This window comes from Ochotona princeps, chromosome 11, assembly GCF_030435755.1.
Source record: "Ochotona princeps isolate mOchPri1 chromosome 11, mOchPri1.hap1, whole genome shotgun sequence".
Classification (NCBI taxonomy): domain Eukaryota; kingdom Metazoa; phylum Chordata; class Mammalia; order Lagomorpha; family Ochotonidae; genus Ochotona; species Ochotona princeps.
Window position 1 is genome coordinate 7,554,593 of NC_080842.1, and position 15,637 is coordinate 7,570,229.

The 15,637-nt window shown below is 50.2% G+C and overlaps 1 protein-coding gene across 1 annotated transcript; it reads right to left on the reverse strand.

The window, feature by feature from the left end:
- Positions 1–2,089: 2,089 nt before the first annotated feature.
- DKK4 (dickkopf WNT signaling pathway inhibitor 4) lies at positions 2,090–4,827 on the reverse strand. Its single transcript, XM_004592746.2, has 4 exons — positions 4,717–4,827; positions 3,676–3,826; positions 3,149–3,301; positions 2,090–2,427 (listed from the first exon to the last, which is right to left on the reverse strand). Exons 1-4 carry the CDS (start codon positions 4,825–4,827, stop codon positions 2,174–2,176), a joined length of 669 nt encoding a protein of 222 aa, XP_004592803.2. The 3' UTR covers positions 2,090–2,173.
- Between the last annotated feature and the right edge of the window lie 10,810 nt (positions 4,828–15,637).

Below are 15,637 nucleotides of genomic sequence, written 5' to 3' on the forward strand. Positions count from 1 at the left end.
ACACAAGTAGGGCCTCTTAGATTTCAAACAAAACATGTATTTTTTTCTGCCTGGCTTTCCCTCCAAGGTGTGGTTTAAGTACAAATGATCACAGAGTTGTCATGCAGTGGGTTAAGTTGCTGCCTGACAAACTAGCATCCCATATGAGTGCTGGTCCAAGTCCCAGCTGTTCCATTTCCAATCCAGATCACCTCTCATATGCCTGGAAAGGCAGCAGAAGGTGACCCCAGTGCTTGAGCCCTTTATACCCACAGGAGCGACCTGGATGGAACTTCAGGCCCCTGGCTTCAGTCGGGCCTTCCTTAGCTACTATCGCCATTTGGGAAACAAGCCAGTAGATGGAGTGTGTGTGTCTGTGTGTAACTCTGATTTCCAAATAAATATATAAATCTTTTTAAAAAACATTATCAGGGGCCTGGCGGCGTGGCTAAACTCCTTACCTTGAATGCGCCTGGATCCCATATGGGCACCGGTTCTAATCCCAGCATCCCTGCTTCCCATCCAGCTCCCTGCTTGTGGCCTGGGAAAGCAGTCGAGGACGGCCCAAGGCTTTGGGACCCTGCACCTGTGTGGGAGACCCGGAAGAGGTTCCTGGTTCCCGGCTTCGGATCGGCACAGAACCGGCCACTAACCATCGGACGGAAGATCTTCCTCTCTGTATATCTGACTTTGCGATAAAAATAAATAAATCTTTAAAAAGAAAACAACATTATCAAGGGGACAACATTTTGGCTCGATGAGTTAAGCCACTACTTTCAGTGTTGGCATCCTGGATTGGAGTGCTGGTTTAGTCCTAGCTGTTCCACTTCGGATCCAGCTCCCTGCTAATCTGTCTGGGAAGACAGTGGATGATCACCACAGGGCTTGGATCCCAGTTACCCAGGGGACAGGAGACCAGTATGGAGTTCCTGGCTCCCAGCTTTGGCTTGGCCAAGCCTTGGTTGTTGCAGCCATTTGAGGAGTGAACTAGTGGATGGGAGATTCTCTGTCTCTCCTATTCTGCCTTTCAATTAAATAAATTGAAGTTATCAGATAGTAAATACAGCTACTGAAAACAAAATATGTGAAATGCTATCTGATTGTCAAAGGCAATTACTACAAAGATATTACTACATTTGAATCCCTTTTTTAAAAAAAAATTCATTTTTATTTGAAAGGCAGATTTACAGAGAGAGAGGTCTTCCATCAGTTGGTTTACTCCCCAATGGCCACAATGGCCAGAGCTGAGCCAATCCAAAACCAGGAACTAGGAGCTTCTGAGTGTGCCATGAGGGTGCAGGGCCCGAGCACCAGGGCCATATACCAGTGCTTTCCCAGGCCAGAAGCAGAGAGCTGATCAGAAGTAGAACAGCTGGAACTCGAACCAGTGGCCATATGAGCTGCCAGCACTGCAGGCTGAGGCTTAGCCTACTATATCACGACTCTGATTCCTGAATCTGATTTCTTTAATAACCAAATTGTTTTGTAGTGAAATATCTTTCCCTTCTAAGAAATGAGGGGTAAATAAACAATAGTTTTTTTTTTCAAACAATGATTTTAACAATAGAGTTTTAAAGGGTAAATGTAGTATTTATCATTAGCCCTGTTAAGTTACAAGGATTCATTTCCTTTTAACTTCACATACCATCTTTCACCAGCCTTTCACCAGACACTTCTTAAAGGTTCCTTTGCAGGTGGCTATGTTAATCAGCTTGGCTGTGTAATCAGTTCACTTTGTGTATGTCAGAACATCACACTGTATACCTTAAATATATATAATTCCAGTTTTTTTTTAAAGATTTATTCCATTTTTATTACAAAGTCAGATATACTGAGAGGAGGAGAGACAGAGAGGAAGTGGAGCTGCCGGGATTAGAACCAGCGGCCATATGGGATCAAGGCAAGGACCTTAGCCACCAGGCCACACTGCCGAGCCCAATTCCAGTTTGTTTTTACAGGATTTATTTGAACTCACTGAGTCACTACATCAGAATTAGAAACTTTTGTTTCTAGACTCACATCAGTATTGTGGAGAAATAGACAAGGAGTGTAGGCCGTTTCCTCTCATGACAGTCTTTTCCATCTGTCTCTTGCTGGAGGGCTGGTCATAGAAGACACTTGTGCATTAGTGTCTGGGGTTCCACTTGAACCCCCGAGGACCCTTCCTTCTGTATTGCAGAGCAATTGCAGCTTGCTACCTGTGTTTCTGGCACACTCTTAACCGTGTGTGCTGTCGCCGGCTGGCCGCTTGGCTTTGACACAACAGTCCAGGGCCGCAGTCGCAGCGCTGGAAGATCTCTGGCGCCTGACCAGTCTCTTTCTGCCCCCTCCTCGAGCAGACCTGCCCCTCCTGCAGGACAGGCTTGCAAATCTTAGTCCAAAAATGGCGGGCACAGCAGAGGCCAGGCCCACAGTCAGAAGTTCTGAGGCAACTCTCGCCTTCTTGTCCTGTGAAAAGATACATGCGAACTTGAGCAAAGAGTGGGGACAGCTGAGCATTGGAACTGCTGGGGGGCGGGGGCAGTTCGGGACCTAGGGCCAATAACCACAAGGGAAAAATGGGAACAGGACCAGGTGTCAAAGCTGGACCTCATGCTGGAAGCCATGATGAAGTGGAAATTCCAGCCTTCCCTATGAGGACTCTGTTTTATAGTTAATGCATTCATCAGGGAAACATGCGATTTCCAGCCTTGAGAAATGAAATGAGTAGCAATGTCATACTAAGTGGGACGTACACTGTCACGTGTAAAGGCTGTTCTGTCAAGGAGCAGCAGAATGGCCTGGACTAGAATTGGACATTGCAATGTTTGTAAACAAACATATAGTTGCACCCTAGTGAGCTTGTATCTCACCCAGGCTAAGAAGCTACCCTTCTGTTCCCAGGTCTATTTTGTAACATGGACTAGAATTTTTATGGACTGTGCGTAATGTGTGTGCGCACACAGTGAACTAAGCTTTCCCTGCTGACCAGACCTGGAAAGTGGCTCTTCCTTTTCCTCCTGGGCTTCTGGTTGCCATATGCTACTGCCCCCATGCGGTTTGCCCTGAGAAGGGATGACCAGCAGGCCATGTTCCTTGTGTCTCTGAGCTGGAGAGGCCTCATGCTAGTCTGGGAGCGACAGATGGTTTCCTTGGACCCAGCATGACCTGCTCAGGAAGCTGTACTCACCCTTGCCGCCCTGTGATCTCTTAATGTTCAACTTCCTTTTGGGCTGGCTCTCAGCGATCGGATGCTCTGTCGCCCCTCTTGTATCTGTGCCGCCCTGGTCCTCGGTTTGTCTTTCCAGTCCAGTGGCCACGTCTTGTGCTGTGGTACAAACATCTGTAGGACCACCAGGTGGGACAGAGTTTTTAAAAAAACCCTTCAGCATCAGCCATGTTCATGGTTGTACATTCTGCTAATGACCCTCTGGGCATCATTTCTGGGACTACACCGGCTGTCTATATACTCACAGACGGCAAAGAAGGCAGTTGGATAATTAACACAACCCAATTTTGTAAGAAGGAGGGGGAAAGTTTAAATGCTCCCAAATGATTGGACGTAAATCCTCCCTTCAAAAGCATTGTCTCCAAGTCCCCAGCAAGCACTGTGGCCAAGAGTCACCGAGAAAAGGCAGTCTGGGTCCACCAGAGAAGACCAGTCTTGGCATGTTCTACTAGGTGGAGCCAAGTAGCCGGCAGGGGCTGTGACCTTACCGTTCACACAGAGCATCCCTGGGCAGCACATGGTGGTTCGCTGGCACCTCTTCCGCAGTCCTCGACACGTGGCACAGAAAGGCTTCTCATCACGTGGCTGGAGGCAGAACTTTCTGGAACCACAGTCCTTGTCAGATAGGCACTGTGAGCCCTGTGGAAGGAAAGGGCTGCATGAGCTGGGGCCACCTGACAGGATGGCAAGATGCTATCGAATTCAGGGCAGGAGGCAGAGCCGAGTCACAGTGACACATGGAAGGTGACAAAGCAGTGCCCCCACAGAGGGGATATAAGTCACCTGTGGTGTGGAGGGGCTGAGGCACCGGAAGGGGTGGGGTCAAACTCAGGATTCTACCGTCCTAGCTGGTGAATACAGGAGGGCAGTGTGTGTGTGTCTCATGGGGCATGCTGAGATTTCCAGTAGAGTTGAACAGGAGCCTTGTGTCTGTAACGTTCCCACTGGATTTTCTCAACGCATCTGTCACTGCGTACCCGCTTGTCCCCATAAGCCTTCCCTAAATGAGCCAGCTTCCCACGGACACGCTTGGCAGACCATGGCCAAGTTCTTGGGTTGTTGTCACCTAGCTCAGAGACCCACGTGGAGCAGAGTTTCTGGCTCCTGGCTGCAGCCTCCGTGGACATTTGTGGAGTGAACAAGCAGAAGCAGCACCTCTCTCTCTCCCCTCTGTCCCTCTTGGTCAGTCTGCCTTTACACATAAATAAAATTAATCTTAAAATATCAATTTGGTGCAAGGTTTTTTAAAATCATTTTTCATAAACTTTTTGAAAATCCATTCATGGGCACGAGTGTCATTCTTGCACCAAAATAAACTTTTATTCCATGAGAATTTCTTGAAGCGCCCTCATAACACATATACTGTACTGGACTTCCCCAGGGTCCAGGCTGTATGGCCTGAGATATGGCCTGTATGGTCTGTATGACTCTGGGTCCCTGAATCTGTAACTGGGAGAAAATGGGATGCCAGCACCAGAACCCGCCGCCCTCCCCGAGTCGCCCGGCTACCCTGGCCGCCGCCGCCTTACCTGGCGCGCCCCCTGCCCGTCGGCGGAGCTTCTGATGTCGTTGAAGTCCAGCACCAGGGCCCCCAGTGGTGTGCAGAGCCAGCCGAGCGCTAGCAGGACCAGAGCCACCATGCTCCCTGCCGCCTGCTGTGCTCTGTCCCAACACCAGGACACAGCCCACCGTCTGCACCGGCACCTTCGCCTGCGCCTTCTCGCACACCTTGGTGCCCCTCGGGTCGGCTCTTTATAACAGAAAGCTCCCCACCCCCGTCATCCTCGTCCCTCCACCCCCCATTTCCTTCCTTCTGACCTCCACACAGGCTTCAACAAATCCCTCCGAATCTGTTTGATCGATAGTTCAAAACGAGGGCTCAAGAAGCAGGAGGGAGAGAGAGAAGACAGAAGGCAGGGGCGGCCGTGGCGGCTTCTCCTCGGGGTACCCCGGGCTCCTAATTACCGACTATCAAAGTGAGTTCAAAGAGCTCGCGCGCCAGCAGGATGTCGATATCAAAGGCACCGGTGTTTCCTACCGCCGGGAACTTCGGTGGCGGCTCAGGCCTCTGCATTCAAGGCTAAGCCACAGTGAATCCCACCGGCCCACGATACTGGCTGCACCGGCTGCACAAGGACAGCCGGGAAGGGACCCCGCCTCCTGGCTGCAGCTCACCGCGGTGCCCACTTGCTCACTCCACATGCAACCGGGAAGTCTCTTCTGCCTGGATCCAGGGCACTTTCCAAGGACTTGACAAAAAGCCTACTTGGGGGCCCAGGCGGCCCCAATCCTTGGGCCCCTGCACCTGCGTGGGAGACCTGGAAGAAGCTCCTGGCTCCTGGCTTCGGACCAGCTCTTGACTGATCTTTCTCTCTATAATCTGACTTTCCAATAAAAATATATTCTTAGAAAAAAAAAGCCTGCTTGGGTGCTGATGGGATGATGTGCAGAATTTTTATACAGAGGCTTAATACTATTCCTTCAGAAGTTTTGGATTCCTGTATTGTGAGCTGCAGATGTAACTTGGTATACAGCAGAACCGCTAGCTGAAAGTGGAATTCTATGCATTTCCAACTTTGTCCCCATTTGGGCTTTTAAAAACTTCTGTTTTATTGTTTGTTCTGTCTCATCTGCTCTGCTGCGCACACACACACACACACACACACACACACCCCACAGCTGGACAGTTAGAGAAGGCAATTGAGTAATTTATAGATTTGTGCTGGAGTACTTTAAGAGCAGAATAATCTAGAACTTTCTTCATTGTTCTCATTGTCTTCAGTGTGGTCTCAGGGATAAGCAGCTGCTCTAAATTTAAAAATGGATGTGGGGGCGGGAGGTGTGGCACAGAGCTCAGGTCGCACTGCTAGGACACCTGCAACCCACAGCCAAGTGCCTTGTCTAAATTTCAGCTTCTTCCCTTCCCATCCAGTGTCCAGTTGTTGAGTGCCCAGGGAGGCAGGAGGCAGCGGGTGAGTGTTCTGCTGTTGAGCACCCAGGGAGGCAGCGGGTGAGGGCCAGAGAGCTTGGATTCCTGCAACTCACACGGCAGAGCTGGATGGAGTTCCAGGCTCCAAGCTTCAACCTGGCTCACTCCTGTGTGTCATGGGTACTGAGGAATGAATCAGTGGATAAAGATCTCCCACTCTCTCCCTGCCTTTCAAAATAACATGGAATTGAAAAAAGTTTTAAAATCTGGTCTGGCATCGTGGTGCAGTGAGTTAAGCCAGTGCCTTCCAATGCCAACATCCCATGTGAGTGCTAGTTCGAGTACCAGTTGCTCCACTTCCCATCCAGCTCCCTGCTAACACACCTGGGAAAGCAGCAGAGGATGGTCCAAGTGCTTGGGCCCCCGTCCCCATGCGGGAGACAAGGATGACATTCCTGGCTGCTGGCTTGGCCTGGCCTAATCCCTGGTTACTCTGTCCATCTAGGGAATGAACTAGCAGATGAAAGATCTCTGTTTCTCACTTATCTCCTTTATTTTCTTCTTTTCTTCTCTCTTTCTCTCTCCTCATCTCTCCCTCTCTCTTTAAGGTAAAAAAATAAACCTTTAAAAATTTACAATCTACAAGGGCTGGTGCAGTGGTTGCACAGTCTAATTCTCCACAAACAGCATCAGCATCCCATATGGGCACTGCTTTGTGTCCTGGCTGTCCACTTCCATCCAGCTCCCTGCTAACACACCTTGAAAAGTAGCAGAGGACAGTCTAAGTCCTTGGGACCCTGAACCCAAGTGGGAGACCCAGAAGAAGCTCCCGGTTCTTGGCTTCAGGTCATCTCAGCTGAGCTCTGGTCATTGTGGCCATTTGGGGAATGAAAGGCCGATCTGATTTATGGAGAGAAAGAGAAACATAGAGAAAGGTCTGCTGTTCACTCCCTAAGTGGCAGCAGCGACCAGAGCTGAGCCAATGTGAAGCCAGGAGCCAGGAGCTTCTTCCCAATGCAGGATTCCAAAGAATTGGGTCAGCCTTCGCTGCTTTCCCAGGCCACAAGCAGGAAGTTGGATGGGAAAGTGGAGCAGCCTGGACATGAACTGGTGCCCGTATGGAATCGCAGCATTTGCAAGGCCAAATGAGCCATTTCACTGGGGCTCAATAAATAAATCTTTTTAAAAAAATGTACTATCTGCCAATGTGCCTTTTTTATGCCATACATGAGAATCTCAGTGTCTCTGCGTCTTCTGCAGAATGGCCTGCCGTCTTTCCTTCACTGTGACTCTCCACACTCTGTGCCCCAGGAATGTGCTGGGTTTCAAGGGCTCCTTGCTGCCTTGCAGAAGCCCAGCAGGTGATCTGAGGCACTGCTACCTGGCTGCCATTCACAACAGGCTGGGTGCTCCTTCCCCAAGTGCTGGGGATTTTTCTTCTTTCTTTTTTTTTTTTTTTATCATCGCTTAAATGACAACATCAAATACCCTTTGATAGTCAGCCTGATAAGCCTGGTGACTAGAGGTGTTACAGAGCTTATTTTGAAGTTAAGTGATTAGGACTGAGGATAAAGGCGAGAGCCCTCAGGGTCCCCTCCTTCTGAGTTCGCTCAGCTTCCTGTTGCCTAACCAGACAAAGGCATCCAGAACCCAAGGCCTCTGGCAACAGGTCAGGAAAACAGACTGCCGGCAAGAACCATAAGAGTGCAAACCCAAGGAATCGAATAGCCAACTCTGAGGGTCCAGGGTCCAGAGTGAAAACACACACACACACACACACACACACACACACACACACACACGATTTTAACGTGTTATGACAAAGGGTGCAAATAAAGTATGGAAGCAAGATGGGAAAATCCAAGTAGCTACAAATACCTGGCAGGTGTTGGTGTGGCTGGTGGTGGGCAAGACCAGGGCATCACTTAGAACTCAACTGCAATTACCCCAGTGATAACAAAGAGGGTAGTGACGCAGTGACAGAACCAAGCGAAGGGTGGGGTCCTGAAACTGCCACTATGGTATTTATTGGGAGAGGGCGGTGCCAAGAATGATTCTGCTATGTCTGACCTGGTACTGAGGGCTTCAAGCTGGCACAGGTGGAGTAGCAGTGGGCCCTGAGAAGGGGCCTGAGAACCCAGAGATTCAGGTATTTGCTGGATGTATGATGTCAGAATGCTGGATTAGCTGTGGTGCCTAGCAAGTGCCACACTCTCTGATCTGTTTTCGGGAGAGAGGAGGTATCATAGACACCAATGCTAGGCACCAGTCCGTGCCCAGGGCAGAAAATCAGGCTCCCCTGTCTCCGTCTGTCTCAGATAACCTGCTGTGAGTGGTTGGCTGCTCTGCCCATTGGCCCATCATTGGAGCCTGCAAAACTCCCCTGTGACTGTCTTCCCCTCTGTGAGAGTGGAGCCATTGCAGAAGCACTTTCATGTCCCCATGCTTGACAAAGGCCTGTGGGAGAGACTCTGGAGCCTTCTGGATTTCCAGCAATGCGATGACCTTGGAAGAATCAATTCATTTTTCTGAGTTGCTGTCTCTTCAAATGTGAAGCCAGAGCTGGGCCCCCCGGGGGGAAATCAGGAACCCGTGGGAGGGGCCTTCTGTGCCTAACTCGCTGTACCAGGAGTCTTCCACTGCTCCAGATCAGAGCACACCACTGGCATGGAGATCCTGGTGCTTGACCCCTTACATGGTCCCCACAGAAGTCTGCTCCAGAGAATTTGTCTGAGGACACTGCCCTGGCCCAAGGCCCAATTTGCTTCTATGTCTTGAGTGGCCCTCACATACCAGGCTCGGGAAGTGCACACTGGGACCTGCCAAGGTGCACGCACGGTGGTAGTCACAGGATTCTTCAGCTAGGGTGCTGATGACACCCTGGCACCAGCCTTTCGGTTACTTGGGGAACGGCAGAGATGGAGCGACCAGAGAAACCTGCAGAAAAAGCAGGTACCTAGCCCTGGCAGTGGAGAACAGGGTGATCCCCAGCCGCAGCACCTGGCTCCAGCTTCCTGCTCATGCAGGCCCTGGGAATGCAGCAGGTGCTGTCTCAAGTACTTGGGTCCCTGCTGCCCCTCACATGGCAGACCTCGATAGAGTCCTGGGCTCCTGGTTTTAGCCTGAACCCAGCCCCGGCTGTTGAGGTATTTGGGAAGTGAACCGGCAGGTGAAAGAGAATCTCTTGGGGTCAGGGTTATGGCAGAGAAAGTTGCTGCCTACAATGCTGGCGTTGCATATGGGCCATGGTTTGTGTCTTTACTGTTCCATTTCTGATCCATCTCCCTGCTAAAGCATCTGGGAAAGCAATGAGAGCCGTCCCAAGTCCTTGAGCCCCTGCACCCATGTGGAAGACCCAGAAGAAGCTTCTGGCTTTGATCTGACCAACTGCTGGCCGTTACAGTTACCTGCAGAATGAGCCAATAGGTAAAAGATCTCTCTTCTCTGTAACTTTGCCTTTTGAAATAAACAATTACTTAAAAAAAAAAAAGGAAAGATATCAGTGTTTCAAATAAGAAAAAAAAATTTAAATAAATGAATAGATTATTTTTTAATGTGTCTGCTCTCGGGCCAGCTCTCTGAAGCTGAGGACGCAGATGGCTGTGGGGGAGCAGGCAGAGACGGGGGTTTGAGGAGTGTAGCTTGAGGCACCCACTCAATAGGCCCCTTGATCTGCAGCTCTTCCGGCGGGGTGCTCCTTCCGCTGCAGAACAAAGGACTCCCTCCTGCACAGTTTTGCCACCCTGATAGCCCCTGGCAAGGATTATGGGTTCCTGAGACTCCAGGTTTTGTAGTGCACACCTGGGCCAGACGAACTCTGAGAGGGAGCCATCCTGGCTGAGTTCTGAGGGGAAGCAATTTGCAAGGTTCCAGTGGCAGCTCCGGGGGTCTGATTACGCTCCTGGGTGATCCATGTCGCAGGCTTGTGTTGGCGCGCCAACACCTGTGTCCTCACCGCCAGCTGCCCCAGTTCCAGTCGAAGGCAGGGTGACAGATGGGTGATTGATGGCCACTCGGGAATGGAGGTGCAGATTTGTTGTGGCTCCCGTGTCAGCACTAGTCTGATTTCCATCAATTTTTGCTTTGCTTGCAGGGAAATCAAAGTGACTAAAGAAAGCAGATCCTTGGCAGAATCTCACAGAAGCTGCTAGACAAGAAGAGAGATGAGAAAGAGCATGTTGCTGGGGGCAGACGGGAAAGCATCGTGGCCCTCCGGTCACCCGAGGTCAGAAAATAAAGCGGGCTGAGGGTTGGGCCCTGTCATTCAGGATCTGGGCCACAGCAGCAGAACCAGGTAGTCTGGTCCACAGAGGATCCTGGGAATGGGGGCAGGTCACCCAAGAGACTGCATTAGTCCAGAGCCCAGCAGCATTAGCCCAGAAGTCCCCCAGATACCAAATCAGGCTTCTGGAACATTCCTTCCTCAAGAGCAGGTTCTGCCATTTTGGGTTGTGGTGTTCATTAACGAAGCATTGCTGTTCATAAACCCTCCCTGTATTACCCAGTTTTCAGCCTGTGATGTGCCACGGCTGAACGTTACACAAAATGCCAGATGTATGTGTGCGTGTGTGTGTGTGTGTGTGTGTGAATATTGCAACAAACACTGCCATGAGCAGGCAGGAAGAGAGAAAAAGCAGTGGTGGTCCTCTCCATCCCAGTAGGGAAACACTGCCCACAGAGTGGGCCAGGAAGCAGCCCTGGGGCAGATGGTCCATGCTTTCCTCATCACTTCCACTACGTCCTGGCAGCGTTCCACAGCCAGGCATGCACACTGGTGAGTTTGCTCTATTTTTCAGAGATTCATTTATTTTCATTTAAAGGGTAACTTACAGAGAGGAGAGACAAAGACAGAGGTCGTCCATCTGCTGATTGATCCCCACATGGCCGCAATGGCCCGAGCTGGGCCAATCCAAATCCAGGAGCCAGGAGCTTCATCTGGGTCTACCATGCAGTGCAGGGTGCCAAGGCTTTGGGCCGTCCTAGACTGCTTTCCCAGGCCACAAGCAGGGAGCTGGATGGAAAGTGGAGCAGCTGGGACATGAACCGGAGCCCATATGGGATGCCGGTGCTGCAAGGCGGGGATTAGCCTGTTGAGCCACCCAACCAGCCCTAATGCATTTGCTTTATAACCTGAAGGATAGTCACGTGTCTAGAGCAGTTCAGGACTGGTGTCTCGCCACTCATAGGAGTCTTGCCTAAGAAATAACTTGGAAAACAAGGCGTTGTCATGGAGCTCACCTTGTTGTACTCTCTGTGGGCTGAATCTAAGAGTAAACTCCACTGGTCCTTTTCAATGTGATGGTGTTGCTGCATCTTGTGAGCCTGAAGGGAGCTGATGGTCAGGCCTGTCTGCTGCCATGGGGAAGCCATCTCTGGGGACAACGGCCTCCTGAAGTGGGTCTGTGGGTCTACCTGCCAAGAGGGAGACTGGAAGGCTATGGAGGGAGGGTGGGGAATGTGCACGACTTTGGGGATAGGGGATAGGGATGAGCCCCTGCCAAGTGACCCACACACTGCAGGGAGCCTGTTTCAGAAAGCAGCGAGCAAAGAGGGACCTTCCACGTCCACAGCCCCTTCCCCAGAAAACAAAACAGGTTCTGCCAACTCTGTGGTCTTGTGCCTGGGATGCGGATGCTGGTTCTGATTCACTTTCCTCAAAAGTGAAGAGTCGCATCACATTAGGAAACTTCAAACCTGCATGGATTCCTGAGGTGCAGTGAGTTAAGCCACTGTTTATAACATAAGCATCCTTCAACAGAGTGTGGGTTCAAGTTCTGCCTACTCCCTTTCCAATCAGCTCCCTGCAAATGTACCTGGGAAGGCAGCAGATAATGGCCCAAGTGTTTGGACCCCTCCTTACCACCCAGGTAGGAGAACTGAACGGAGCTCCTGGGCTCTTGGCTTTTGGCCTGGGCCAGTCCTAGTTGTTGCAGAAATCTAGGGAGTGAACCAGCAGATGGACTGTTTCGTTCCCTCTTGAATAGATGAAAACTAAATAAATCAAAAGAAAGAAACAAAAAGGGCTCTTGGTTGCCCTGTGTGCAATGGAGGCCCCCTGGCTGTGCAGAATCCCCCAGGGTTCCTGTTCTGGCATCAGCCTCCTCTGGCGACTCCATTTCCTGGGGGGGGGGGGGCACACCTGATCCACAGGGTGTGACTCTGGCCTCATTCTATTCTAAGGTCACTCACTAATGCCTGCTCCCAAATCCAAGTTGCCACAAATTGTTACTACACTAGCTAAACAAGGCAATCACGGGAGCAGGAGGCCTTTCTCACTAGAAGTGACCACAGGAGCATGTCACCCTGCACCTCACGGATGGGTTTTGTGTTTCACTCCCACACGAAGGCTGTCCCAGCCAAAGTGTACCCCAACCTTCCTGTGGTGGCCACATCAAAGCAGTTTGTAAACACCTGCTTCCCTTTGAACAAATTAGACTTTGACACACTGTCTGATCCTCACTCACTGATCTGTTTGTAATCACACACAGATCTTGGATGAGGCTCTGGGCCCTGGGGAGCAGGGTCATTACCCTGGCTCAGAGTGGGCTGGGGAGACCCTCCGCCCTGAGGCTTTGCTTCATCTTACCTTGTTTCCTTGCTCCCCCTTGTGGTCAAAAGTGAGAGTGTGTGTGCCACCCAATTTCTGGTGGAAATTCCCCCAAGGACACAGCACTCTTGTCTCATAAACCTGGGTGCTTCCCCTGCTTATGAAAGTGAACCTGACTTTTCTAATTAGAAAGAGATACATGTTTGCAAATGTCAGAAATTCTGGAAAATACAGAAAGTATGAAGGACGAATCACATACAGTATCCTGTGACCTTTGGTTAAATATTACTTTTTTCAGAAGCTCCTGGCTTCGGATTGAAAAAAAAAATGTATACACACACACACATATGCATGGGGACACACTACACAGACTCGTTTTTGAATTTTAAAAACATATTTATTTTGAACCTGGCGTGGTAGCCTAGTGGCTAAAGTCCTTGCCTTGCACATGCTAGGATCCCATATGAGCACCGGTTCGTGTCGCAATGGCTCATGTTTTCTATCTAGCTCACTGCTTGTGGCCTGGGAAAGCAGTAGAAGATGTCCCAGAGTCTTGGGACCCTGTACCCGTGTGGGAGACCTGAAGGAGGCTCTTGGCTTTGGATCGGCTTAGCTCCAGCTATTGGGGCCACTTGGGGAGTGAATCAGCAGATGGAAGATCATCCTGTCTGTCTCTCCTCTTTCTGTATATTTGACTTTCCAATTAAAAAAAAGATTATATTTGGAAGGCAGATTTACAGAGAGGAGTGACAGATCTTTCATATGCTGGTTCACTTCTGAAATGACCACTATGGCTGGAATGCAGCCAATCCAAGGCCAGGAGCCAATAACTTTTTCCTCATCTCCCATATGGGTGAAGGGTCTCAAGGCCTTGGTCCATCCTCTGCTGCTTTCCCAGGCCACAGTCAGAGAGCAGGATGGGGAGTGAAGCAACTGAAACATGAGCCATCACCCACCTGGGAAGCTGGCATTGCGTGAAGAATTAGCTAGCCCCTATACAAATTCTGTTTTTCCCTCTTGTTTCCCCCACTGCATCTTTCAGATTATCAAAATGTTATGGACTGGGCCCGGCGGCGTGGCCTAGCGGCTAAAAGTCCTCGCCTTGAACGCCCCGGGATCCCATGTGGCCGCCGGTTCTAGTCCCGGCAGCTCCACTTCCCATCCAGCTCCCTGCTTGTGGCCTGGGAAGGCAGTCGAGGATGGCCCGGTGCATTGGGACCCTGCACCCGCGTGGGAGACCTGGGGGAGGTTCCTGGTTCCTGGCTTCGGATCGGCGTGCACTGGCCCGTTGCGGCTCATTTGGGGAGTGAATCATCGGACGGAGGATCTTCCTCTCTGTATATCTGACTTTGTAATAAAATAAATAAATCTTTAAAAAAAATGTTATGGACTACACTGCTGCTTTTGAACTCAGAACTGAGGCATCAGTTGATGGTCCCTAATGTTGGCCATTTATGTGACTTTTCTATTTTCTTTCTTTTATTCAGGTTATTCAATAGAAATGAGTACTTAAATATGGAATTCAGGGTATGAAATGTCTTTTCAAATTAGTGAGTTATGGGCCCACTGCAGTAGCTTAGCGACTAAAGTCCTTGTCTTGCATCTGCCAAGATCCCATATAGGGGCCGGTTCATATCTCAGCTGCTCCACTTCCCTTCCAGCTCTCTGCTTGTGGCCTGGGAAAGCAGTGGAGGATGGTCCACGGCCTTGGGACCCTGCACCCACATGAGAGATCTGGAAGAAGCTCCTGGCTCCTGGCTTTGGATTGGCTCAGCTCCAGCTACTCTGGCCACTTATGGAGTGAACCAGCAGATGGAGGATCTTTCTGACCCTCCTCTCTGCAAATCTGACTTTCCAATAAAAAAAATAAATCTTTTAAAAAGTTACTTATCTTACTTTTTCTTTGTATATATACATTAGATTTATTTATTTTTATTGCAAAGTCAGATATATACAGAGAGGAAGAAAGACAAAGAGGAAGATCTTTCATCCAATGATTCACTCCCCAAGTGACTACAATAGCTGGTGCTGCACCAATCCGAAGCCAGGAGCTAGAAACCTCCTCCAGGTCTCCCACGCAGGTGCAGGGTCCCAAGGCTTTGGGCCATTCTCCACTGCTTTCCCAGGCCACAAGCAGTGAGCTGGATGGGAAGTGGAGATGCCAGAATGAGAACCAGCGCCCATATGTGATACTGGTGCGTTCAAGGCAAGGACTTTAGCCGCTAGAAACCATGCCAGGCCCTTTTGTATATTTTCAAAAAAGGTTTATTTTAAAGTCAGTTTTAGAAACATATAGTGAGAGATTTTTCACTTGTTGACTCATTCCCCATATGGCTGCAATGGCCAGCAAGAACAAAGCTAGAAACCAGCAACTTCTTCAGGTCTCTCAGGTCAGTAGAAGGGGCCCAAGTCCTTGGATCATCTTCTGCTGTGTTCTCGGGCAAGAGCAGCAGGGACATGAATTGGCACTCATCTGGGACGCCAGCACTGCAAGCAGTGCCTTCACTTGCTAAGCACAATGTTGGCCCCCAAAGATCTGTTTTTAAACATTATTATTATCTTTTGAGAAGGAGAAAGAAGGCAAGAGCAAAAGTGATCTATCTCTCACATCTGCTGACACATTCGTCAAATGTTCACAATAGCCAGAGTTGGGTCAGGCCAAAGCCAGGAGCCTGGAACTCCATCCAGGTCTCCCATGTGGGTGACAGATCCAGCTGCTTGAGCCATCACTGCTGCATCCCTGAGTGTGTGTTAGAAGGAAGCTGGGATTGGAGGCCAGGTCCTCCAACAGAGGAGCGACAAGTGCCGTACAATGGCATTGCTGCAGCAAATGCCCACCCCTGAAATCACCATCTCTGCCCTTTTCCTGTTGGTCCAAATGAGCCTTCTCAAGGGTCATGTCCCAGGATCTTCACGTGCCCTGCAGTCCCACTTTGAGGCTTCCTGAGAGAGGACCAGGAAGCTGCTTGTGCCT

Excerpts from the sequence above, each read along its gene's own strand:
- DKK4 (XM_004592746.2), bottom strand. The coding sequence starts at position 4,827 with ATGGTGGCTCTGGTCCTGCTAGCGCTCGGCTGGCTCTGCACACCACTG. Across the intron at positions 3,827-4,716 it reads ACGGGCAGGGGGCGCGCCAG|GGCTCACAGTGCCTATCTGA; the intron begins GTAAGGCGGCGG and ends TTCCTTCCACAG. Across the intron at positions 3,302-3,675 it reads AGGGATGCTCTGTGTGAACG|ATGTTTGTACCACAGCACAA; the intron begins GTAAGGTCACAG and ends GTGGTCCTACAG.